The sequence below is a fragment of the Falco cherrug genome, chromosome 2, assembly GCF_023634085.1.
Source record: "Falco cherrug isolate bFalChe1 chromosome 2, bFalChe1.pri, whole genome shotgun sequence".
NCBI classification, from domain to species: domain Eukaryota; kingdom Metazoa; phylum Chordata; class Aves; order Falconiformes; family Falconidae; genus Falco; species Falco cherrug.
In genome coordinates, this window is record NC_073698.1 from 117,870,551 (window position 1) to 117,898,006 (window position 27,456).

At 42.6% G+C, this 27,456-nt stretch overlaps 1 protein-coding gene across 5 annotated transcripts in view; it reads right to left on the reverse strand.

The window, feature by feature from the left end:
- PHLDB2 (pleckstrin homology like domain family B member 2) overlaps positions 1 to 27,456 on the reverse strand; it is a 126,391-nt gene that overhangs the window by 25,725 nt on the left and 73,210 nt on the right. For 4 of the 5 annotated variants that reach the window (XM_055702082.1, XM_055702083.1, XM_055702085.1 and 1 more), the window contains exons 4-10: positions 20,501 to 20,884; positions 18,113 to 18,256; positions 17,108 to 17,245; positions 6,793 to 6,921; positions 2,405 to 2,560; positions 1,527 to 1,637; positions 666 to 755 (exon numbers count right to left, since the gene is read on the reverse strand). In XM_055702082.1, the coding sequence (XP_055558057.1) occupies positions 666 to 755; positions 1,527 to 1,637; positions 2,405 to 2,560; positions 6,793 to 6,921; positions 17,108 to 17,245; positions 18,113 to 18,256; positions 20,501 to 20,884 (1,152 nt within the window). The remainder of the gene's footprint in view (positions 1 to 665; positions 756 to 1,526; positions 1,638 to 2,404; positions 2,561 to 6,792; positions 6,922 to 17,107; positions 17,246 to 18,112; positions 18,257 to 20,500; positions 20,885 to 27,456) is intronic. The other variant, XM_055702084.1, reaches the window with a different exon arrangement.

Here is a 27,456-nt window from a genome sequence, read left to right on the forward strand (position 1 = left end):
CACATCATTAGATGCAGCAGTCCTTGTTCAGGGCTTCGATATAAGCAGATCTAGCAAGTCCATCAGACCTCCTAAGCAGAAGTTAATGAAGCAGCCATAGATGCCTGTCGGTGTATTTTAAATGCTAGATTTTCTGCTTACTCTAGCTATTCAAAACAGTGAAATAAGTAGCTCAATAGGTATCTTACGACCACAATACTGTGAAGTCTTCAATTCAATGTTGTTTGTTTTTTTTAAAAAAAAATCAACATGTACACTTGTCATGCTTTACTGCAGAGCCTTAAAGGGTGGGGATGCAATGATAAAATTTACAGTGCAAAAATAAGACCGAACTGTATTTGTACTTGAACAGAGTTATTCCTGGACCTCATTCTTCTTCCCTTCAATGAAGTTTAATTGTCTATTTTGAGAAAATTAGACACACACACATTAAAACGTTCGTTTTTCCAGAGCGAGAGATTAAGGCTATACCAGTCACATCTGGGAAAATGTCAGAGAAGCTATTTTTGCTCACCCATGCATTTGGACTTTCATGAATAGCTTTACAAAGTAATTTCATCACATCTCAAAAAACCCCGTATGAATAGGACCTCACTAAAGTGCTTTTGTACGAATTGTCATTAAAAGTTACTTACGGCAAAGTCGAAAGCAGTGAATCTCCTTACCTCTTTTAGACTATTGGGACTGACAGGAAATCCCTTTCCTCCAGAAAGTGCGGAATATTTCTTTTCCAGATTACAGAGATTCTCTTTTTCCTGTTAAAAACAGACTTTTTATATTAAACAACAAAACAGTCAGGTAGTGAAAATAAATGCTAGCCATTTTCTTAACCGTGTAAAGAAACATGCTGGGGTAGAAGGCTAGAAACTGCACAGCAGTGCTTCGACTTCATCCCTTTACAGCAGAACTGAACAAAAGAAAATGGGGGTACAGAATGAAAAGCCAGTGAAAGATTTTATTTAATAAATATTAACAGCCAAAACCAAGTAGGTATTACTGCAGCATTTTGAAGATGCTGGTTCAGCTTAGTGAGTTAACTATGATTTCTCTCATGATTAAAAGCAAAACATGAAGTGGATGCGAAGGGTTCACGCCAGCTGCTTATTAACCAGACGTTAGCTTATGTTCAGTAGCTCATCTCCTGGGCTAGTATGGGCCACCAGAAGCCAAAAATCTGAGCCCTCTCTGCACAGTTCCAGCAGCCACACAGGGAGCATGGGCTTCGAGCCTCAGCACCCGGCTGGGTGCCTCTGGTTAAGTCCTCTGGAAGGGGGACACCTCTAAAACCCTCTCGATTACCAAATACCACTAGCATTTTCTCTTAGGAAATCTGATTAATTACAAACGATCTCTTTTTTTTTTTTTAAAAAAAAAAGCTTTTAAGATACAAACAATGCCTATCACGTTATCACTTACTTGCTAGCTTCTGCAAAACTGGTGCTTTACTTGTGCTCTACGTTCTTTTATTCTGTGAAATGCTCTTCTATCGCACACTAAAGCTATCTGAAAGACAATAAAATACTTACCCTTTGCAGCATCATTATTAAGTTGTTTTTCTCTTTTACAAAATGATCTTGTTCTCTTTGTGCTTGTTGGACAATATGATTGGCTTGTTTTTTGAGAGCAGAAATCTTTTCCTAATACAAAAAGAAAATAATCACAATTTACATGTTTTATTTTCATAGCACAAGACAACCTGCAACAATGATCCTATTCATGAGAGTTCACCCATTCACACGAGTGAAGCAGTAGGAAAAGGAAGTTTTTACAAGACGGCTCACTGCTTAGAACCAGATAATTAAATGAGATTTAGACAGTAAAGAGACAATTTGTTTAAGAGACAAAGTAAAAGAACAATTGCACATGTTCTTTGATGATATGGTGATTAGCATCCATGTACTGAACAGAACTGGTGTAGAGATGCAACTTCTGATCTCTGAAAAACTGGTATTTAATTGGATAAGACAGAACCTTTAGAACAGATTTTAAAAATTAAGGGATTTTATTAATTTGGTGCTCTGTTATTATTTTAACAGGATCGTTTCATATCAACATCAATTACAAGCACAAAATAACTATACTTTTCTCCAGAGCGTACAAATCTCCTTTCTTAAAGAAGAAAAAACAACATCTTGGTACTTTCTGTAGCAAAATTAAAGGATTTAATTTTCATATGCAAATATACAACGAGGACGCGGAATTTCATTGATTTGTTTCCTTCTGGAGAAGTGCATGATTCGATCTTTGTGAGATGTGACTGGGCCATCATCTTTGCTCTTCCTCAAAAGCTTTTTCAAAGAGGAAAGTTGCATTACTTCTTACAGATGGGGCAGGCTGTAGATCCATTTCATCTATTTTATGCTCAACAACAAAGGACAAATGAATCGCGTGTTGGTGGTTTTACCTTTCTACTGACAATGCTGCGCTGATATTCAGCTACTTCATGCAGGAGCTGTTGTGTCAGATTTTCTTTCTCCTCATCTAACCTGCTTTCGTGTTCAAGCTGCTGAAATTCCAAATCTTCAAAGTGTTTGCTTTCTATGTCCAAAAGATCAGCATCCTTAAATAGAATAAAAGGAGGGGGGGGATAAAAAAAAGCAATTATGCTTTCACTGACACCAGAGTAGAGATACAAACACACACAAAAATCAGTCTAAAATGGTATTTCATACAACATATTCAAACAGAAATCGATGCTTTTAATGACCTACCGTCATAATCGGAGAGCAAATAGGGCTAATCATTATTTTTATGTTGCTTTCTCCATGGGGAGGAAGCTGTTTCACAGTGTTTGGAGCAAGCTGGAGCTTCCTAAGCACCGAGCACACCCTGGCTGGGCAGATCGCTCTGCTGTAGCCAAGCTGTGACACCACCAAAACCTGAACCCATTTGGTGTGGTTGTGAGATGCCAAACTGGGACAGCATCTGCTGACCAACCCAAAAGGAGAGAAGGTATCGTCCCTGTAGCACCGCATTAACGAACTATGGGAATACACACTCAAACGGAGGAGTCTGAACTGCAGTTGGAATTTCTTCAGGTCTAGCCCAAGTACCAGCACCGGTTTTATTAAGCAAACGTACAGTCAGACCGGACCAAAGACACTGGAGCTGCAACCAGCACGTTGCCATCACCTCAGCAGCGATGCCCAACCATGACGTGGCTCAGCCAGCAGCTGACCGTGGACCACCGGACTGGAGGTGGCAACTGCTCCCTGCACAAACACAGAATTAAGGACTCCAGTCATCCACCCTAGCCAGCAGATGCCTTACTTCAGAAAAGCTTATCAGCCCACTTTTACACATTCCCCTGGGCCAGCAGCAGGTGTTGGCAGGAAAAAGAGGTTGAATGCTGCAGAAAAGGCTCAAGAAGTAAGAGCATGCCTGCCTTCCGCTGAGGGATGACAAGATACAACTGATGGTGCCTTTCAGCACAAGGACTGAATGCTAATCTTTCTCCTGCAACATCTGTGTATTCATAATACCAATTCCTACTTACAAGTTCCACAGTTCTGAAGAAAAGGGTGTTTTTACTAATCTCAGTATTATTAAACGCTAAGGATCTCTAAAACAGGCACATCGTGCATAACTTGGTAAGCAAGAAAACCTACATCCTGTAAGCAATTTGTCATTCTAGGGGAATGCAAACTTACTCCTTTTCTTATTTTGACCTGAGGCAAAGGTCAGTGACTGGGAGAAGCAGGTAAGTCTCTATAAAGTCGTTCAAAACCAGCCTCAATGTACCAGGGAAAGACATGGGATGCAGAAACTGAAGAATCCAAGTTGCTATATGAAATACCAGCATCTTCCCAATATTCTCCAAGGATGAGCCTTTCACTTGCAGCAGACAGTAAAGAGGTCAAAGGCAAAGGTGCAGGCTAAAAATTACAAGAACGCGGTTACCTGCGATACAGAAACACTTCATGCAAACCAGTCAGCCACCTTCAGCATTCAAAACAAACAGCAGGGCTTTGCCTGGGCCATGAAAGTCAGCAAATTCAGCCTATTTCAGACCACATTAATTGCGACTGAGGCAAAAGAACAGACTTCAGAGAAGGCAACCAATAGCCAGAAAGGCAACTGGTAGCCAGCTGAGCTCACAACGCGCTGTACGGTTTGTGAAACGTGCTATGGAATGAGAATTTACCCACATTCCACACCACTGTGTCCACTGGGGAAAAATAAACATACCTAATTTGAAACCAAGGCCATTTTCTAATTAAAGACCCGCCAAAGGGTAAGCGGCAGTAGCTTAGCTCTACCAGTGGCTGCAAGCACACTGCAGTGAGAGCAGCAGCCATGCAGGTACGTGGGGACCGAGACCCTGAGCAGCCCAGACACAGCAGCAGGGCCATGAGATCTGGGTCCGAGATGTGTCCCCACAGTCCTTGCCACAACCTTCACAGGGATCCTCCTCGGCAGCGCAGGATTTGTGGGAGGAGAACTGTTCTCGCTGTAGATAATGGCCTCCTGAGCCAAGCAGCAAATGTACTCTCTCCCTTTTATTAAAACAGTTGACATCCAAACATTGTAATTTATAATTATTAACAAATAACAGACACAACATTTCCATCTTGGATTTCCAAACCATAAAATTTCTCCTGCGTCTCTATTACTTCAGTAATGGCACTGGAGAAAATTCACTGGGAGGGAACCTGGCCCTTATTTCAGGATGTGGTGGGAGCTCCATGGGCCCAAATCTGTAAAAATTCGGAGAATTTTACCTGAAGAGTAAGGTATTTCCCAGCAACAGACACTGTTTTTTCAGACCTTTTCAGGTATCCAGGCTTATATTCTCATTCCCCATTTATGCATCTCTCTACAAACCCAGACACACGAGAACAAATAAGCGTTGGTGCCTTCATACTAACAGTGAAGGATGAAGCATACCAATTAACATTAAATAAGCCATCAGGAAGATCGACGCTTTCCCTCAGTGCCTTCCACAAGCCCTCAGGTTTCACCGGTCTCTGATGGAAGTGTCCTACCTGCCCAACGGGGAGAGCGTGTATGCATTACGGACACCGGGAAGCATGCAGAGTGTGCCAGGTACCCACTGCCAACCCCAACCCCAACTCCGGACCACGCTGCAGCCAGGTGATCCTGAGAAACTGGCTGCCTGCTCCTCTGGGCGCAGGTTATGAAGTTACTGAAGTCCCAGAGATGAAGCAAGAAGGGAATTCACCACCTTCACACCTTCCGCGTGGGCAGTAAAGCAGCACATCACCTGCTGCACTCTGATATTTAATCCTGTACCGGGCTTATTTTGTGGGAAGAAGGTATTTTCTCTCTTTTGGGTATGATACTTACAGTAATTCTGTAACTGCTGTCATGCCCCACACCTGTTTGAGCGCTACCATGAGCTAACTCAGTGATAACTGCTACTGCTTCGACCACAGGCAACTTTCCGTGCAGTTGGCCTGGAATAACGTGCAATAGGGCTAACTGGACATTTAACCGAACCCCGCGTTTCAAGGATTGTCCCACCTGCAAATCTAAAATAGCTATTTAAACCAACTTGGAAGGAAGAAAAAAAAAAAATTTACAAAAATTTAACCAGCTTTCCAGAAGCCTCTTGGTGGTCCATAGTAAAAAAGGTTTTACTGCCATCCCACAGCAACAACACCGCGACTTCTCATGAATTAATAACTTCAAGTATGTGACTGCATAGGAGAGGCTGCCTTTTCTTTTAATATGTATAAGATATTATATAATACTACCTTTTCTTTGGTTGTTTTAAAGGTAACTTACAATAAGCCTTAAGCGTCTCAAAACCAGCAAACCTCTCATTTACTACAGAAGAATTTAACATCTTTATCTCCAAAGATGGACTTTTTTACTTTTTGCTCTTTGAAAAAACAAAATAGAATTCTGCAAATAAACCATAACCTAAGGATTTTTGCCTACAAAGCAGAAAAACCCTTTTTGGTCACTGCTGTTACAGCCCTTATTTCTGATAGAAACGCTCAAGCCAGAAAAAAAACCCCAAACCATTAAAAAAATCAAGTTTGACTTTCAGATGGCCTCTTGAGTTTGCCATACTGATGCTTTTAAAATTATTCCCCTCTCAAAAAAAGCTCTAGTTATATGTGCTGTAGAACCCACTTAAGATTAATGAATGCTAAAATCTTTCCACAGAAAGTAACTGTACCTTCACAGGCAATACTGTAGCTTTTTTGGTTACAAATAACACAAAATAAAATCAAAATGCAATTAGGCTTTATGCAAAGGCTATTATACCGATGTGCAACTGTTGAAAATGTAGGAAAAAATAAAGCTGCTTTAATAAGTATTATCATCTTCAAAATGAATTTTTGAAGCACAGTTCAGGCTAACAGCTATGTTGTACACTGAAAAAAAAGAAATTATCCACGGCTTCCCTGAGACAGCCATTTACAGCACTGCAAAGGAGGAGTACGCAACAGGACCAGACAACAGCGGCAGGAAAATGCTGCTCAAATGGCTGATCCCACTGACTAAAGCTCAGTTCCCGTCTTTGGGATGCTCCACCATCTAAATGTCACAACAGCTTTCACACCACCCAGCAAGCCTAAGGGGCTAGTTACAGGCAAGTAGCACAAAGCTTTAAAAACATTCAACACAAAATGATTTCCAATCCGCCCATTTGCACTCTATGCCACTGTGGACATTACAGGCATTCCACAAAAACCCATAACCCTCGTGATTAGGAATTGCAAATATGTTCAGACACTGGATACTTGAAACAGAATATGTTACACTTAACTCCAAAACAAAACAAAAAAAAATAGTGCAATCTTGAAACTTGCTACTGACCCTCTTCAGCTGCTGCTGTAATTGTTCCCTCATGGACTCAGGGCAATTATCAAGCTGCGTCTTCTGCTCGGAGTAAAGCTCCTGAAGCCTCTCTAGTTTTTCCCTCTCAGCATCAAGTTTTAATTTTTCCTGAAGCATGAACCAGAAAATAAACACAATTACCTTCAAACCCAAGCAGTTGTTAGTGATTATGACAGCGCGTGGCAAAACCTGAACGAACTGTTGAAGCACGTAGGGTCAAAGATGGAAAACTCTTGTTAGTTGAAATGCAACGGTGGGATGCCAATGATCAAACCAAAACATTAAGCATTTTAGTGCGGTGATTATTTCTCTCCCTCGTCACTGTGTTTTGTACCCGTGTCTGGATGATGCCGTTAAAGCCCACTGCCCAAACACTTGTCTCACCTAATTGAAAAAAAAAAAAATAAAAAAAGGAAAAATAAAGAAAACAAAAGAGGAAATGGTAGCCATGTTAGTGAGGCAATTGATGAAGGAGAGAGAAAAGTGTAGCTTTTAGGAAGCAAAATGGATGGAAAATTACTGTAGTCTGGCAGTGAGGGGAAAATGGGTCCTCCCAGGAGAACGAATTACATGCCTACGTGCCTCTGTACAGATAACTACATTTAGCAAGCAGTGAAAAACCAGAACGAGACAGAGCTGTGTGAAGAAGTAACTCTGGGCCAGGAAATCCAGTTGCAGCAGAAACACAGAGTGATTTTTGCTTCAGGATACAGGAATGCCTGTTCTTGGGGATCAAAGTGGACTGCTCCAACTCCCTGGTCTCCTCCAACTAGTTCAGCTTTCCCCTCATCCACTTGAGTAGCAGTGCTTGGCACACTGCTTGCCACCCTCAAAAGCCTTTAACCTTGAAATGTTTGTAATAAAATACTGAATGACTTAGTGTGCAGCACTGCTCCAAAGACTGGCTGCGGATCACTTAAAGCTACCTTGTACACTATTATTTATCCATGGACCAAAGTCTGAAAACCGATAAATCAGAATGCAAAGAATTTTTTCAATGCCTTTTACTTGCACCTACACTGGCCAATGTAGCAGATGCATTTCCTTCGACTGAGCAATTAGTAACTGGAATAACCAATATGCTTGATAAGCCAGGCAGAAATAATCAAGTCAGTCCCTGAAGCCCAGCTCTCTGCTACCTTCTATTTCTCTTTTCCTCTTTGTTCTGTAGTTACACATCTCCCCTCAGATGGTCTCCAACTCTCCTTCATACTCAAAACAGTAGCAGCCCCGAAATTCCAGCTTCTTCTTTTGGATGCTCCAAGAACAGTTGAATTCTGACACAGCATCCACTCATGGTCCCAACTGTTATTTAAAATCAAATGCATGGCTCAGCAGGTGCTATATGATCAGACACTCCACAGCACCCTTATGCACATGCCATAGAGAAGGAACTTCTTTGGGCGTACCCTGCTTGCCATTTCAAACTGGGGGATGGTCTTTCCCCAAAACCTTCTCTTTGTGGATCCTGACAAGGTTCTCTAACCCTCACACATGGTGGAGGCACAACAACAACATCATGTATTAGCTGCCTGCTTTCTTTATGGTTTTATCTCTAAATCTGAGTGGGATCAGGGGCTGGGATTTCATTTTCCTAGTATTTAAAAAAAAACAACAAACAAAAAACCACAACAGGAAGCATTCTCATTCAAGCCCAATGTCAACCGAATTCGCAGCTTTGTTATTTCCATTTACACATTCAGCTTCTCAGCTCACACAATCTGACAAACAAAATGCTGAACACAGAAGATTATTTGATTTTTTTCTAAGCTTGTGAAAATGAGCAACTGAGCCAGCATATTCAGTTACCTGGACCTGCTGTACTAGCTTACAACAGCAGCAGCAAGGCTCAGAAATACGGAGGATGTAGCACGTGCAAGCTGCGCCACGAGGGAGAAGCGTGTAGCTCTTGAGAGGTCACCTCTAGACCTCCGTCCTCAAGCAACCCCATTTGCTGAATCATCCTTACTTCCAACATGGAAGGAAATCTATGAATAAGGTGGTAGCTCCGCTCCTCGCAAACCCTGCTGGTTAACATTCAGCCTATGGTCTGCCACCTTGTTTCTCGCTTTCCTTTTCTGCCCACCTAGCAATCTAAAGCAGCAAGGACTTCTCCCAACTTTGCGGCAGTATCGTGCCTCCAAAGCTATTCATAGCTCTCTAAATATCTATGTGCTGCAACAAGCATGCTCATTCATTAACAAGCAAGACAAATCTTGAGTGTGAGGAGACATCATCAGCGAGTGCAAAACTCCCTGAGAATCCTGCCAGAGATACTGTTACTTCCCTCAAGAAATTAGAAGCCTATTCCTTTGAGATTGAAAGTGATACTCATCTGGTCTATTTATAGCATAGGAAGTGATAACATCCCACCAGACCTGCTCCCTTCAAAATGTGCAGTCTTAACAGGAAATATCACTTTCAGCAATGAGGGCTATTATCTGTTTTGCAGCTGTGGAGTTCAGTTCGCTGACATCCCTGGCTGTGCATTGATGAAGTCCATCTAATTCACAAAAAGTAATTTGATAAAGAAATGAGTAATCAGAATTTTTTCATACAGTCTGTTCTATAAATGGATCAAGGCGAGTTCTTTGTGAAGGGGAAAGATTAATAACTTTGCAAGCCGTGCGCAAGATGCAGCTGAGGCAGGCGGGCAGCTGACTCCGCGAGCTGTTTGCTCGGCAGCGGCCAGCAGCAGAGCTGTGAACAGAACCCACGTGCTCCAGACGCTTATCCTCATTTAACCGCAGGAGCTCGTACTTGTTAAACATTTCTCTGCAGTCAATCGCTTCCCAGCCCCAGCACGGACTCCGGAGCCGCGTTAACTCCACTCTGGCTCAATTCTTAACATTCTGTTTCCAGAGAAATGAAGTACAGCTCAGTAAAGCGCAACATCTGGTCTTAGCCTACCGCCCGCCTCGCCCTATGGGCTGCCTTTAGGCAGCTGTTAAATGAACTTGGGGTCTGCCAGGACACAGGGCAGGACCGTCTTGGGTTTTGATGATGCTGGAGCACAGCCTGGATCAGTTTTGGAGGCTATCCAAACGTTGTGAAGGACGGCAGTAAAAAGAACTGATGCGTGACACTATCCCCCAAGTGTCACATCCTATGTATATGTGCCTGTACATATGGTATGAACACAGACCATAAGTGATCAACATAGATGACACAAGGAGATCAACCTACAGATCTGGTAGAACTGATTTCTGGGCAAAGAGAAAGAAAAAAAGAATATATATCCAAAGCATCTCATAGATGATGAGGACACAGAGGAGATAAAAGGTCAGTATTAAAGACAATCATCACCCCTAGAAGAATGGGAACAATGGAAGGAAAGAGAGAGACCAATTGCTTCCGTGTTGTCTGCTGCGGTTAAGGATGCCCTATGCCTGATCAATACCGCTATTTAAAACTCTAGCAGGTCCCCACACCCCTTCTGCAGAGAAGTTCTGCTTTTCGATTTGTCATTCATCACGTTCTGCTACTGCAGGCTAAAACTGTAGAGCAGCATGTGTCTGCATGTACATGTGCCTTCGGAGCCAAGCTTCCTGCACAAACCGGTAGACTCTGCAGAAATGAGTCAAGAGTAAACTGGGATGAAACAGAGAAAGCTTCTCAAAAATCCAGATACAAAATGGAAAAAAACATAGCAAGAAACGTATAATTTTTACCAAGTTACTGTGCAATGATTGTACGGCTAAGTGAACTGGGCTCACTCTACAACGTTCCAACCCTACCTCCTCCCCTGCCCCAGCCAAAAACCCCCAACAAAAAAAAAAAAAAATTGGGTGTGTGTTATTTTCAGAAAGAGAAACTGCAAAGAAACCTAGAAGCCATAAACAAAGAAAAAATAATAATAATGACTGCCTTCCCATCCAACGGGCTCTTATACTGTACATGTTCCAGGCTGAAGTACTCCAGGACCTTCCCCAGTCCAACTCGCCTGCAAATCACCATGTTTTAAGGTAGCGACACCCCATTACCCCCCCCACGGTTCTGCCGTGCACTCCCTCTCAGTACGGAACCAGCTAGTTTTACAATCCTCACAGGTTTCTGAGAAATAAGAAGCACAGGCAGTTCTTTGTTCTGAAAAGCTCCTCCATCTCCATGCTTCCACCTCCAGGCAAACTTTATTCTTTTACTCCAAAAGAACATTCCTCCTCTTCTCCAAAAGAATCTACTGCAAATGCTAGAAGTGGAGGAGAAAGAGCAGACTACAGAAACGATTCCCTTCTCCTTGGAAGTGGTGTGATGCTACAGTTTGCCTATTCAGTAAAACATTCTGGAGGGTAAGTGGAAGAGCAAGAAAACTGACTTTAACAACTCACTGATGAAATTGGCCTGACCCCTGCCATGAATTTGTAAGAAAATAAACTAGTCCTAACAGAAAGCAGGCTAGGAAACGTGACCTGCTCTTCAGTGGTTAGCGGCTGAAAAGGGCAAACGGTACGTTTGGGCAAAGTGTTAAACCTGAGGTCTGCTGACTCTTCCAGCACTCTTGCAAACTGGAAGTATTTCCAGTGCTACGACTGATACAGATCAGACTGCACACCTCTCTGATTAAAAAAAATATTGCTGAAATGAAACAGATACTCCTGTGCACAAACTACATGCTCCTTTTCTATATTGTTCAGACTACTCCTTCCTGCATTCCTTGATTGCTTCCAGGGCAGAAGCACAAAACTTGTCACGATTTTGTTGTTTGTCATTCAGTCCTGGTGGGTTTCATAAAAGAAACCGTTAAGAGGGTGGGGGGGGGGAGGGGGCGGGGAAGATGTCAGGCATATGAGGAGCATAATATGACAGAAGAAGGTATTTCACAACAGTTCTTTTCACTGCACAACTGGTAACTAATTTAATAACATGATAGACACTACACAGTGATGGCATCTGTATGAGAGATCTCCATGGTTTTGCTTCACATGCATGTACAAAGCCAACGGTAAAAAGCATTTTAAATCACAGTAAGCAATCTCTCTGCTGTAAGTAAAAACACAATAGTTGCACATATTAACTTGCTCCTAAGACAACTCAAGTTTTATGGAATTTCTCAGCTCATTCTCCAACCACTGCAATGCGTTGTCCTAGCAAACAGATGGGGAGGCAAAAGAAAACCCCTGTTCCTTCATGAATGTAGAAGAGGGAATAATCATCCAAACCATAAAAAAAAATGTCAAGTGAGAAAATTAAAATTTTGTATAGTCTTTGTCATCTAGATGACAATAAGAAGATTTCCCTTAGTGGTATAAGCCATTCTGCTATTTCCCTCGTGACTGTTTTAAAAGAAAGCTTCAGTTTTTCAGTTTTCTCCTCATTATCATCTTTTTCCTCATTAGTGTTCTCTCTAAAGGTTATCCTTACGTGGATAAATCCAGCGGATGCAAGTATTCCTCAAAAATACTTGATCTTGTATGTTGTGTCTTAAGGAGGTTAATATGTTAAAGGCATGATAACTCATTGATTTAAAACACTTGCTTACATCTTGCTGAACTGGAATCTGACCAGAAAAGATTTAAAAGGCTATGCTATGAGGCAGAAATTTTTCAGATTCATCAGAATAAAAAACAACAGCAGGAATTTTGAAGCCAGAAGAGAAAGGATTCAGGAGAGACCACCAGTATATTTAACGCTGCATGGTGGTGGCTCATCAGCCAGCCACTCTTTCCTTGACTCAGTTCTTGCAAATCTCTGCAGTACTAACTCAGCAAAGAGGCTGAGCTTCCAATGATTTGGAATGTCTGGGATATTCTGCTAATGACTGAAAAATATTTCCACAAAAGCATGTGGACCAATTCAAATGTATTCCAAAAAAAGACGAGTTATCCGCTGCCAGCTGCTCCTGCTTTCTGCTCTTGAGAAGGGACAGGAAACCCGGGCTGATAACAGAGTCCTGGAGTACGTATTTCCACCATGACATAAGGCAAAGGTCCTCCAGAAGAAAAGGAATAACCTCCCTCCTTTAAAACACAGTCTAAACTTTTGCATAAACAATTATTTTGAAGCTCTCTGCCAAAACTCCCACTTAGCTATGATTACCTCCCACAGCACTTCTGCTAAATTCATTACTCATTTGCAGTTATTCCTGTTTATTCGGCCTTTCTTTCCCCAGCTGTGTCATTACTTTCAACCTCATGCTTTAACTCAGAGACATCAGGCATGGCAAATCATTAAGCATCTTTTTCCACATATGCTGGACTGCACGTTTTAAAACTACACAGATTAAGGAAGCACTGTAGGAAAAGAAAGTACTTTCCAAATCTGGATAACATCCAATCGGGCAAAAATACAATTTTCTCCAGCTTCCTCACAGACAAATGTCAATACTGAACTAAGTCTCGGGAGCTAAGTCATCGGGAGGAAGCCGGAATTGTAAATAGCACCGTGGACCTGAGGTGGTATTCCACAGGGAACAACAGCATCATTATTGTACACCCACAGTGCAGCACCATGAGTGACTGCCACGGGAATTACAGGGAGCCAGGCCCGGATGGCAGGGAAAAGGGAGACTGGCTCACCCGATGGCACCTTCCCGGGTACCGCCCAGCTCAGCCCTCTCCAGAGCAGGCTGGGCTCAAAGTGATTTTTGCTACAGGGCCTGTAGCAAAGCTTTCCTGGAGAGCTTCAAGCTGTATCTGTCAAATTGTGTTACCAGTGGCTTATCAGGGCCGTCTCTGCATAAGGAACTTGCAATGAATAGCTTAAACACTGCTATTCAAATACCTCGTTAGTCATTTTTTCTACAGATAAAACCAAATATTGCAGTTTAAAAAAAAATATTAAATCTGATGACTGTAAAGCTGTGATCAAGCAGCATGGCCACGGAGGCAAAGAAAGACCTTCCTCCACACACCTGCACCATTTCCAGCATAGCTGAAAGCACAGGCCATGCCAGACAGCCCTGCGAGTAGCTGCCCCGGCTGGGAGAGCTGAGCCCTGTCAGCAGTGGTTCCTGGCAGAGCTGCACCACAGCCAGAGCTACACAGAGTCCTGCAACGCTGCTGAAAGGCTCTCTCACCTTCTCTTCAAAACAGCAAGCGCTCAGGACTCTTATTTCTAAAACCTAAGCAAAGCAACACTAATTGCTTCACTCCTTACAATGTGTGTGGTGGCACACTCACAAAAGCAAGGGAAATGCTTTCAACTTACCGCAGGGTGTGCGGTATGTTTTCCTCCCCACCAATTCATTTGTTCTTCCTCACAATTAGTCCTGCCATGTGTTCAGGTAGGGCTGAGCACAGGACTCAAACAAGATCAGGATGCAGCCTACCATATCACGCCCAAACCCACTTGCAAAATCCATTCCCGATTTGCAAGCAAGGTGCTGGGACACAGAGACGTTGTACCACGGCAAAGAGCACGCTGGCACAGCCCGAAACCGAACTCACAACTCTCCTGCCCCCGAGTATGTTTTCAACTCGACTCCCTTGCCTCCCAAGGGCTAGAAACTGTGGTTTTAGAACTGTGCAAAAGTTGGCAGAACTTTGTGTCCTGATCTAAACAAATTGTGCACAGGGTGTTAAAAATAAATAAAATAAAATTAGGTCAAAAGTAGTACAACAGTTTCCACCTACAGTCTATTTCAAGTACCTAACACGGCCCAATAATTAGGTTGTAGTTTATGATCTCTCTTTTTAAGAATTTCACAGGTTTTTCAAACAGGTGCATGGGTAAGGATGAAACGCAACCAGGCAGGGTTTTCCTGTCAAACAGGTGCCGAGATCAGTGGCAAATTCCCGGAGATGCTCGTCGCTCCAGAGACAAGTGCCATCATGTATGGCACTAACACCCCACCATCGTTTCGTGACTTTCCCTCCCACCTGCGGTATATTCAGGTATCACCCTGGCAGAAACATAACCACCGTCCAAGCGATGGGACCTGACAGCTCCTTGCCAGGAAGCCCCACCAAAACCAAGACCACTGGTATCATTAGGGGTGAAATATTCAGGCAACTAGAAGAAAAGTGTGACCACTTTGTGGACACTGGGACACCTGTTCTTGCAAGAAACATAAAAAATACCATCAGCAGGGTGACAACTACTGGCCAAAACCCAAGCATTCATTCTGTTGAGGGAGTCATATGTTTGAAATTATTTGAGCCAAAAGGACCACCCTCCCATCTCTGCCCAAGTGCCCCTTTTTGGGGGTGCGTGTGACCCTGTACTACTACAGAGCCAAGATGTTGCCTGTCTTGTTGCGTAAAATCTGCAGGGCTGCAAGCTTAAACCTACAGACACGCAGATCAGGCTTTAAAAAATTGTTGTTGCTTCAAGTCAGCCAGAACTTTTATTTGTTGACATGATCAGTGCCATCTGTTTTGTTGGCTGACACTACTTTCTCCAGAACACTTCAGCTGTCACTTTCTATTTTGCCCATTTGCAGAAGCTTGTCTCCCATTTCTTTTTTAAACTTCCACTTTTACACAGTGCTTTCAGACATCTTCCAGAACAAAACCTGTGGGCTCTCTTAAAACTTCATTTTTACAAGGATAATTTCAGTATTAACTGAGCCATGGCTTTAAGTCCAGAGCACGCAGTCACCACTGGCTTTTTTGTTTGCTTGTTTAAAAGAAAAAGGACTACAAAAGAAAAGAGAACTAAAATATTGTAACTGATCTGACTAGTGGCTTGCTGCATACTGAAAAAAACGTTTTGAGTGAACTTCCCTTTTAAATAACAAAAGTGTTTTTTTGTAGGCTGCTTTTCATGTTTCAATTCAACAGAAAATCTAAACTAGACCTAGTGTTTTAATTTCCTGACTGCTACACACTAACGCTCCATCACACAACTGCAAGGAAATTTAAACAACTTACATGTTTTAAAGTAATTTCCATTAGTTTCACTGAACTTTGAGGCTACTAGAGAAAAAATACTCTTGAATTTCTGGGTATGTTATTTGTTACCACTTACCGAGCAAAACTTCTAGCAGCATCCTTTTGGAAGGTATCTGCTTGCACCACCCTATCTGTCGTTACCAACCTTAAACTCATCTTTAATACTAAAAAGCAAATATGAAACACACTCCAACAGGCAGCACCGAAAGCTGAAGGATCGCTGAGGGGTACACAAGACCAAGGAAAAGTGGAGGCAGGCAAGTTCACAAAAGTTCAAGCTCAAAGAGGACGTGCAGAGAGGTAGGACACCGTTCTCCTCAGACACAGGCTGGATGAGCACAGCTGCAAAACAGCATCCAGGGTTGTGACAGGGTAGGCAGAAACCGAGGACAAAAAGCTCAGAATAAAACAATGCGAACTGTAAGGTGTGAATTAAATGGGGACTGCGAAAGAGCTAAAAATGCGCAGCTTGTCTAAGCAAAAGCAAATAAAGCAGAAGACTTCCAGATATTTCTGGAAAGCTTAAAAAAAAAAAAAAAAAAAAGAGGGGGGAGAGACTAGCTAGGGTATTTCCACAAGTGACAGGTTTAAATTATGAGGTAGAGGATGAAATTTAAAAAGGAAACATTACTGGCTGAAAGGCCTGGAAAACATCCTGACCTTGAGATATTATTGGCCGTGGAGAAGCGAACTGCCAGCCTGGAGGAAGCCTGCTGGGGGGAGCCACCGCTCCCTGCTTGGAGGGGCACAGCTTCATCTTGCAGGCCCTTTCCATTCCTGAATTGAAAATATTACTATCCTATTTTGCAAATATATACTTATATATATATTTGGTGCGCATTTGAGAGCAATTAAGTATCTGACTGTATAGCAGAACTAATTAATTCCTTGCGCTTAGTCACAGAGAGAATGCTCTACAGTACAAAAACTGTCCATCAGTCAGCAAGCAAAATAAACCAACATAATTGCTTTAAAATTACATACTTGACAGATGTCTTGCATATCGTTCTACATAATAATAGATAAAGCCATTTTCTGGAACTGCAGCCTTCTTTCATTCCACTCCTTTGCTGAGAAAGGATTATTTATTTTTTTTTAATGCAAAATCTATAATCGACAATGGAAGGCGATGGAACAGTTCAATTAATACTGTTCTTTTAAATGACAGATAACCCAAGTCCAAGCCCTATATGGATTTTTTATTAATGAAAAATATCTTCACAGTAGGTCAGGTCTTTTTACTTAAACATACTAGATTTTGCTTGTCAAACATACCTTGGGAAACCAGATGGTTACAGGGAGATGATGGTGAGACAACCATTTTTTTTCTTCTATATTTATCAGCTAGATTTACTTACAGACAGTACTTCATAAAATAGCCTCCATCAATATGTTAATCATATAAATGTAGTTGGAAGATCAAGGGAAACAGAGCACACAGCTAGCCAAGATAACTCAGTTACCTTTGTCTTTTCACCAATAACATTTCTCTCGAGCTCAGCTATTTTTCTGTTTAGATGATCCAATATCTCCTTCTCTTTCAGCAGCTCTGTTGTTTCAGATTTCTGTTCCCCATCCAAAAGGGCACATTCCATATCCAACTAGGAACACAAAACATTTTTCAGAAGCAGTCCGGATTAAGAAGAAATCTTGACACACGTTATTTTCTGGGGGAAGGGGAGTGAGATGGTGATTATTCACAAGAGAGAAACATTTCAAAAAGTGGGGTGGGGGAGGGAAAAAAGATTTACTGCCACAAAAGTAAGATCACGAATCTGAAAAAAGTAAAACTGCAACATAAAATACTGCAAAATAAAAGTCCAAACCAAGTTCAGTTTGAAGATTCTTTTTTCCAAAAGTTTTTCTTTTCTATCTCTTCTCTGTGCTTTCTCCTGTTATGATACTGTACTGACCCTCTGTGCCCAGGCTCTGTAGGAAACCCTTCTGGAACAGCTGTTTCTTTCCTGTCACTGATAATTGGAGCAAGCACAACCCAAATGCCTGGCCAGCTTAGTCTGCAACCGTGAGATTCCAGAAGTCAAGAGGGTGCCAGCATGCCCCTGCCACCGTAAAGCCAAGGAGGTCTGAGAGGAAGTTGTCTCACTTCCTTTCTCTTTAAGCCGTCACAGGAGATACCACCATAAAACTCCCAAGTGACACAAGGTATTTAGATCAATTGAGTGGCCATTAAACAAGTAAGATTGTTCTAATTCCACTTAGGAGTATAATGGTTACAGCTGGGAAAGGTTAATCCGAGCATCACACCCATCTCTCAGCTGGGGAAAAACACCCTTCATAATAGCAGGCTGCCAGGTCCGTGATTCTGTGCCTGATCCTGGTGAAAAAGCACAGAATATGAAGCCTACGAACACCGTGGGTTCCCTGTGTACTTGCTGAACCCATCAAGTCTCATGCTATGTAGACCTGCCTAACAAGCAAGACACTTAAAACCAAAACATAGTTCATACCTCTCTCGAGGATTCATCCATCTGGTCATTTAAATCTTTGATCTTCTGCTCAAGTTCTTCCAAGTTATTCAGTATTACTATGCGCTCCTCCTCCAGTCGACCAAGCTCCTGCCCTCTTTGCTCGTCACTTGTGCATTCTGGTATCTGCAGTTGCACGTTACAAGAGTTAGAAAGAGTTAAACCTTGCCTTTCCTCCACCTTTCATACTGTGTTCATTTTAGACAAGTATGGTACTGCTGGGTTTGAACCCGTTCCATATTTCATATGTACTATATTGCTATTTCTATATTTAGAAGGTGTACAAGAGAAACAAACATGATACTTTACTTCCAGGCATTGGAAGTAAATACTATACTTAACAGTAAATACTATTCATTCTGCAGGAATTATTAAAACCTAACCTTTGAGAATTACTTTACATGCTGTACTATTTAGGTTGTAAAAATCCAATTTTTCCCCTTATAAAAAACAACATGGAGAGCTGAAGATGCTTTTTATGTAAATTTCAGCTGTTCATATAACAAAAGCCAGAAGGCAGAATAGGACATTTTTGTAACCAGCCACTGAGATGGGCAGCTTCTGTAGAATAAGGAGAAAAGTCGATTCTGTCTCCCCAATTAGCGCTGAGGAAGTAGGACCCTTAACACTGCTCTCCCCATTGCCATTTACTTACTAGGTAACTGTGCCAAGAATTAAACAGTGTTTTCAAGAAAATATCTGTGCTTTTATACCAGCAAAGGCTAGATCAAAGAGGATTGAGTTTCAAATGTATTCTTCATGTTGATTTGACCCCAGGGGCTTGTGATCCAATTACTCTGGTAAGGCTGCTCACTCATTGTCCCCAACCAGAATTAGAAGTGGGCTGCGTGCAGGGCTTCGTGTTAACCACTGGACCACACAGCCCTGCTCCAAGAGGCTCAGCTCAGCTACTGAACGGCTATTCTGAGAGCAGCCTTTTTATCCTGAACAAATCTGATCTCGTATTTTAAAACAATGAGCTGTGTTTCATTAAAACAGTTGCTTGTTATTGCTTTTCTCAGGGCTTTCGCAGAACACCCTTCACAATGAATGAATGAATGAATGAATGGTATTCCTTGATTAGCATTAGTAATCCTAGCAGGAAAGCCTCTTTTTGTCCGGTATCCTGTTTGGATAATGCTGACATAACATCTTCGATTTCAGCTTCCTAATAAGGATTTGAAATAGGATCTCTGACTTGCACGAAGAAAGCAACAAATGGGAAAGAAATGGAAGACCACAGCAACTTTTAAGTGAAATGTCTTATAACATTGTCAACACGGAAAGATCAAGTAAATTGATAATTTCACGCTGAAAGACTCAGCAGACAGATTTCCTGAGAGATACCCCTTCATAAGATAAAATGTTTTTCTATCACACCTCTCTCTTCTTCTATGCGTACACAGTTCCCTTGTGTGTAAGCTAGTCTAAGCAGAGGTCAACTACAATTCCTGTTAGTCATATAACCATGCTGAAGCTCATACGGTCTGTAAATAACAGTAAAAAGACGACACAAAGGTATGAATCTGTTAAATAGAAACTTGCTTTTATGGCTTTGCTTGGTCTTATTATGCTCCTGATTCTAACTCCTGAACAGTGTTATTTATCACACGGCCAGTCTCCAGGGGCTGCTGCACTGCTGGTCTGGCCCAGGATGACAAAAGGTCCCTGCCCCAGCCTGGAGGAGGCTGCTGGGGCTGCCCCTCCAGGAGCTAGGAGCCCTAGCTGAAGGAAATTGTTAGGAACGCTGTTAGCTCCTGTTGCTTAAAGGACGATTTCCCTTCAGGAGCAAAGCAGCAGTGTGAATTACACAGGAAAAGAGCTGCGGCTTTTTAAAGGCAGGAGCAGGAGGCAGGAGGCTGGCTGTCCCCGCGCTCCCCATCAGGCAACGGTTGATTTGACAAGTGGCTCAGGACAGTAAATTCGGCTCAGGCAACTCCTCTTCACCTCCCACACGGACCGTTCTGGTTTGCCCACATGAAAACATCCTCCACTTACAGAAGGCAGGAGCCTCAGGCCAGGGGAAGATAGCAGAGCTTGCCTTCCCTCCTACATCCCAGCATGGTGCTAAGCAGGGTTCCCGAAACCTTCCTTATTTAAGCAGCTATAATTGTTCAAGCAAATCCTTCTCCCTCAGAAAACCTTAAGTTTTTTTCTGAACAGCACACCCCTCTGAAAAAAAACCAACACCAACAAAACAACAACTTCCAGTACCAATAGCTTCCACAGAAAATGAAATAATCATTTGCTGGCTAAGCTGTATGAGCTCCGAGATGAATTCTCACACCCCAGCCATCCTAGCTGCGGCCCCTGCCGGGACAGCAGACTCCTAGAGAAGGATTTCAAGCAATCCAGGTTGGACAGCATTACCTTTGGTGTGATGCTTAGGTAGGATGATTCGGTGGCATCCTTCAGGAAGCCAGGAGCAGAGAAAGGTGGAGGCTTCGTGCTCTCATTGAAGTGCTCGTCGGCTCTTAACCCTCTAGAGGGGAGGAAAGCGGCAGTGCCGCGGCTGTGGCTGCTCAGCTCCGAGAAATCCGAATCACTTGCAGAAGATTTCAAGTGGCTTCTGAACCTTGTTTCCAGATTCATCTGGGAGTCCTCAAACACCGAATCCTCGTCAGAGAGCTGAAGTTTTTCGAGTTCTTTGTTAATTTTCTGAACATCAGCAACGGTTGTAGCTGCAGCGGGGTCACTGTCAGATTTGGAGTATTCTGCACACAGATTGAGGATTGTCTCCAACCGCTGCCGTTCCTAGTTTAAAAAAAGATAATAGCACTAAGTGTCACATGTGAGCTAAAGTAAAGATGAAGTTTAAAAATGTTTGCTGCTTGGGGTTTTTTTTGTTTTGGTTTTTTTTGTTTGTTTGGTTGGTTTTTTTTTTTAAGTGAGGGATTGATGTCCTCCAGTTCCATGTATATCTCTAGCACTTAAGAGATAATAAACAGATACACATAAAGAAATTACAGTACAAGATGAAGAATCAAAGTTAACACGGAAGAAGAACTTAAAAAATTAAAAGTACATTTCACAGTAACGAATAACTACTTACAAGTAAGATGTCCTAAGCTTCCTTATCTTTCCAATGTAGAAAATTTTAATATTGTTTATTCAGGTTGTTGTAACCATACCCCATTTGTATATACACATATCCAGTGAGCTCACTGTATAAATCACTAATTGTGCCACTTAACACTTACACCATACTCCTACCAAGCTGCAAAACATCGCACAGATTTTCCATGAACTCACTCATTCCTGACTTATTTGCATTTTCTATTTTGTTAACTTTCATTCCCTTTTGGGGAGAGAATTAATCCGCATTTTGAAACACACAGTTTTAGGAACATTAACAGGAAAATGAGGCATCTCATCTAAAATACAACAGATGTCAAACACACAGAAATGGGGGAAATCTTTATTTACCAGCTAACTCAAATTTCTTACAGATTCATACTAACATTTCAACCTTGAGCATCTGACTAGCTGTGCCAGTTTGACCTGATGTGCTTCAAGTTGCTATAAACATCTAATTCCCAAAGGATTTCTAGATCTCCATGATACTTTTTATAAAGTATTAGGAAGCTGTATTTGTTTTATTTGACTGTACGCATAACTTCCTGTAACTTCTACTTCAGACAAGACTTTTTTACCTTTTCATTTTTAAGAGGTAATGCATTTATGTAATTTCATGTTTCTTTTCCTAATGAAGAAAAATAATGTAAATAATAAATTGCTTACCATAACCCTATTGAAAATTCTGCTGGAAAAAAGAGCACTGTGAGAGTTCCATGCTTGGCATCAATACCTGCACTACGATCTCATTTGTGATTTCTAGGAAATCCTTATTATTTTTAGTAGGATTTAAAAAGAAAGCCAAAACCCCAAAATCCTCAGCCTCCTTCCCCAGGAACCACTGCAGACCTACTCGCTTTCCAAGTTCTAGCTGGCATTACATTTGCAAACAGGATTTGCAAAGCAGCTATTTCTGACAGTCCTAACACTGCCTGTGCCCAACAGCAAGCGATAACAAGGATCAAGCAAAGCAGTTCAGACCATGCATTGCCTGCCTTCTCGCTGCAGCAAGCCGCTGGAGTTCTCTGAACATTTAACACCGGTTTACAAACACCTAGCCTGTTGTACAGCTACCAAGAGGTTAGCTGGTTGTCTGCGCTACACGTCCACATCACCCCGCATCAGCTGCAGTTAAGAGCTGCAATTTCTGAGCTGGAGAACCCGTCTGAACCCACCCGTTTCCAAGGACTACCCAACCCAGAGCATGCCACGAGACAGAAATTTTGCCTTCAAGCTAGCTTCTTCTCAGGTTCCCACTGCAGGTTCCCCCGGAAGCCTCCTGTAACAGCACCGGCAGAGACAAGCCGCTGAGATAACGGAGCCTGGGGTAGCTGTGGGGCGGCAATCGCAAGCTTGTATTTTCCCCAAAATGGGTCCAGCAGACATCCTTCAACCCCAAACGAATGACATAATTATAACTCCCCAAAGCCTTCTTCCCTCCAGGCAACCACTGCCAGACCCTAAGGCTGCTCCCTTACCCCTCCAACGCCGCTATCCTCCCTCTTACTAAGGCTTTTGGCCACGCAACCCAATTCCTAAAGCGCTGTGCAAGTGCTGGCTGGGATCGTCGGTAATTATGCAGCTCTCCTGGTGTGACGGCACTGGGCCTGGCCCTTTCATACAGCCGTCGGAACGGTTATAGTTGGGAAACACGGCAGCAGGAGACGAGGTCCCATCCTTCCCTGCACCAACAGCCTATATCAGGTTACCCAATGCCAACCCTCCATCCCTGTAATAATAACAATAACAATAGGAAATGGCCAATTTCAAAGCACAGCTGCTGCTCATCCCAGCCTAAGCGTGCAGGTAAGGGGCTCTCATGCAAACCTGCCCTTTGCTGAGCAGTCAGGAAAAAAAAAAAAAAACAACCACCAAAAAACCAGGATTCTTTTCCCCCCTCACGTCTCAGATGCTCAGAAAAGCTTAAAATTTGCAGGAAAACCTCTGCCAGTCTTCAAAAAATTCCTGATGAACTTCCACACACATTACAGAAATACTGATATCTCTCACTTCTATTTTGACGTTGCCGGGAGGCTTACGGACAGGAAGCTCTGGGGTTATTTTATACGCTCTATTCTCATCATTTCCTCTCAGCCAACTCATTCCAGCTCCAGCACACCTGCATTTAACTGTTTCCAGCATAAATTTCTGAGTCAAGCAGCGAGCGAGGAAAGCACCCCTCCAATGAAAAGCAGCACATGGAAAATCCAGTCAATCATTTTGCAAGAAATATCACAGAAGTTATTTGTGACGCTGATCACAACAGAGGGGGAAAAAAAGGTATGTCAGAAGAAGGAAATTTATTTAAAATTGGCTCTGGTGGGAGGGAGGAGGAATCAAGCCTTGGGAGTCTTTCAGTGTATTTCCCCATAAAATGTCCTTTCCAACAGATTAAGATATCGTGTGGTTTCTGTGGATCACTTACCTGCTGTGAAAAGGGTACACAGAGCTCTCGTGCACTTTCTGCCTGAGCAGTTTCACCACTCCTGGCTTTGACAAAGCCACACACCACCTATGGATGGCTGCAAACTTAAGTGCTGAAGAAGGGTGGGATAAGGGGATAATAACCTTCCTCTGTTACTGATTTACAATGACATTAAGAGACATCCCTAGCACACTGTCAAGAAGAATATCCCAAAATAGCAGAGATAAACGCCTCCCACTTCTTCAACAGCAACCATGTCAGTGACTCCTGGATTTGTTCATCTGCTGCATATCATGTTTATCAATTTTACAAATGCGTAGAGGTGATGCTCTACCTAGATTATCAAGGCAACGCTTGGTTAATCAGCTGTGGCAAGCAGGAAGCTTTTTAGCTAAGTGCCATTGGCAATTGGATAACCCTAGATTTCATTAAAAATACATGTGCAGTCTATCCTTTGTGACCAACGCTAATTATAATTATGGCTAGCCTGTGCAGCCAGGGCTCCCTTTGCCTGAAAAAAAGGCTGTTGCTCTTCTCAGCTACCAAAGAACAGCCCTTTTTTTACCGTTGCTCTCTAAAAACCTCATGGGCAGGCAAACAGCCAGCTCCACAGCAAAGCTTGGAGCAGCAGCTAGTCAAAAAGGATGGTGGGGAAAGAGAGAATGGGGAAGAGAGCAGCAGAAACTCCCCAAACTTACTTTCTTACAAATACATTCAGTACGCCACAGACAAAAGGCAGGAAAAAGGTTTCTCTTTCCTTCCTGCATTTCTAAGGAGCTGGTGATTTCACACCTGTCAGATACTGCGAAGTTGATTTCAAAGCTGGACTTTAACCCGGTCTGAGCACAGCTCGCCAACCGTTCTTCCCCTTTCCTCCACTTCGCACCAGTTTCCCACTCCAGCTTCATTTATTTTCTCATTTTCAGTCCTTGTTTTGCTATGGTTAAGACTAACGTCTTTTGGCTCTGAGGTTCCTGCCAGCAGCACATAATTCAGGAAAAGCACCCGTATTTCACGCCTGTCCCTCCCGGGCGATGCGCAGGCAGCCCTGCACAGCAGGGGCACCTGCAGAGACCACCTCGGCTGGGAGCGGAGGACCAGGGGCAGGGACCAGGCTGGCACGCCTCGTCCTCACCTTCCCAGTACCGCCACTGAAGAAACAGACTGGTAAAAGCAGAAGAGCTTGGTGGCACGGAGCAGAGCCAGCCTCCAGGGAGGAACGGAGCAGACTACTTTCTGCAGAATTAGTTCCTGTATCTGCAGGCACATGCTTGGCTCCTGAGTAAAAGCTGTCAGCTTCCAAAACAACAGGGCTGTTCATACCAGTGCCCTTTTGCCCCTACAGCACCTATGCAGACGCTGCTTTTCAAATCATCCTGAGAGCAGGAGCTTGAAGATTAGAGCTCCAGCACAGTACTTGATCTCTGTAAATGAGAACAGGTCTCCTCAAATCAATTTCTTCCTGGCCCATACTGTTCATCGGCATAAAACGTATAGCTTCAAAAATTAAATAATGTAAATCCACACTTTGGATTATGAAAGACCCTACATAAATGTTTTGGAACACAATTAAAATGGAACGTTCCTGAAAATTCACTGAGTCCTCAGTATCAGTTATATTCTGTGGTGGTTTTTATCCTATTATACGGCACTTGCTCATTTCCTAAACTAAACTGATGTTAAGAAGCTATTCTGTAACACTACAGAGACTGTCAGTTACTAGTTGTGGGGAAAATGCCCTTGATCTAGACTTTGTCTACTTGGCTGGAGCTCCTGCAAAAGGTAAGTCACTTGCAGCTTGGTTACTTTATGTTTAAAGGTTCTATAAAAAGACACAGAGCCCATATAAATTTATAAAATGTGTATATGAGGTTTTTCCAAGCTGTACGGGAGATAAGCTCTATTAACCATAATTTTAAATTTTAAATTAACCTTGAAAATTTCAAAATATTTTCATTTAATTTTTCACTCGTGAACACATCTTACTAAATTGTAATGTATCAATGCAAACTGGACACAGGGATATTCTGTATTATTTCCTACTTGCTGAACAAACTTAATGAAATTCAGCGCTCTTCTGACTGTAAGAAAGTGGACTATGGAATAAGCTCCTTAAATTTCACTATTGCTCATTCAGGCATTGGTCATATAAACTGAAATCTCTCCCAGCACACCTCCTGCAGCTAGTAAAACTTCATTAACAAGCATATACTTACAGATCCATACAGAGCCGAACTACGGAAGGTATGGAGCAGATCCTGCGTATCTAATTTTTAAGTACCTACCACCATCTAGAGGAAATACATTGTACTGCCTAAAAAGCAGCAGTAGAAAAATCAAGTTCAGTGCTATTCAACTGAGCAGGTATCAAATAAAACATATGGCCTTGATACCTATCTGACTATGTTGCCTGTGCTGTTCCACCACTGACCTCCTCACAGGCTGAAGAGGAAGACTGCCTTTGAGTTCCAGTGGCTATCACAGTTCAGCTTTTATCTCAGATAGGGGGGAAAAAAAAAAAGTTTAAAAAAAAAGTGAGATTTTTTCTTTAAAAAATCCCCAAAGATTCAATAGCTAACTGAATCTCACTGAATATTCTTAGATCACAGTGATAATTTTTTTCCTTATCAGACTCCTGGGCTAGCTTTAGCAATACTTAAATCTGAGTTGACTTCTACTTGTGCAAAGCTTGTATAAACATCCCCACAGCCAGACGCAATGTCTGGTTAGCTGGGCTGGAGAGGAAGCAGAAGCAGATTGAGACCCCCCAGCCCCCTGCAAGCTCCAGGAGCAACCTTGTGTAGTGCCACCAGCCCCGGGATGGCAGAAACCAGAACTCCAGGTCCTCCCGCTCCTCGAGTCACAGAGGGACAGGCTGGCAAGACAGAATTGGCACCAGCCGCCAGCTCTCGGGTGAACCCAGCCCTAAAAGGCGAAGCTAAAGAGAGTGGGAGAAACACCAAATCCTACGCAAGTACATACTTGTCTTTTCTGCTTGGTGCACAGGAACGAATTAAAACTCAGACATTCGATATTCCAAATAAAACCCTGCAATACATATTTTCATTATTTGTACCATAAAAAAAAATAAATAAATTTGTTGTTTATTTCTGCAGGCAATGAGAGCAGATCATTTGGTTTCACACACAGGCTGTGGCAGCAGCTCAAAATGCAAATTTCCAGAAGAGCTTCTGCCACTTAAAAAGCAAACTAAGCACAAGTAAAACTCATAGAATAATTCATACAGAAAAGAAAAAGGAAAAAAGTGAAAGTAAATAGAGGAGACCAAGGGCAGATACTAGATCAGATTACAATGCGTGCATACATTTTACTAAAAAAATAAGCCAGATGTGAACAGCAGCTATCAAACACAACACCCCAAACCGCTCTGTGCCAGTGCAAAAAAAGGTATTTTCTGCTTCGTATCTGGGCCATAGAGCAGTCTAATTCTTTAAGAAGGAGGCTTACGTATCTGATGAAGTTCTGCGAGTAGTCCCCCTGTTTTTTCTGCCTACCTTGCTTCAAAAACACAGCATGGAAGAGTCTGACCCTTGAGCACAGAGGCATGTTTTCCCTGCCACTTACCTACCAGCTACTCAATCTGAACTTTTTACTCAGCACCGAAAACCGAAAGCACACAGTTTTGCTACCTCCGGGTGCTTGATTAGTTGGGGTTTTTTACTCACACCTCCCCCGCAACCCCAGAAAGAGGACGCTGAGCAGAGCTGGATCTCTAACCTGCGTCCATCCCCCAGTACACAAGGTCAGACGGAGCTGCTCTTTGGAAGCTCAGGCTGGATATACAAACGCCCTCTTTGGACAGACC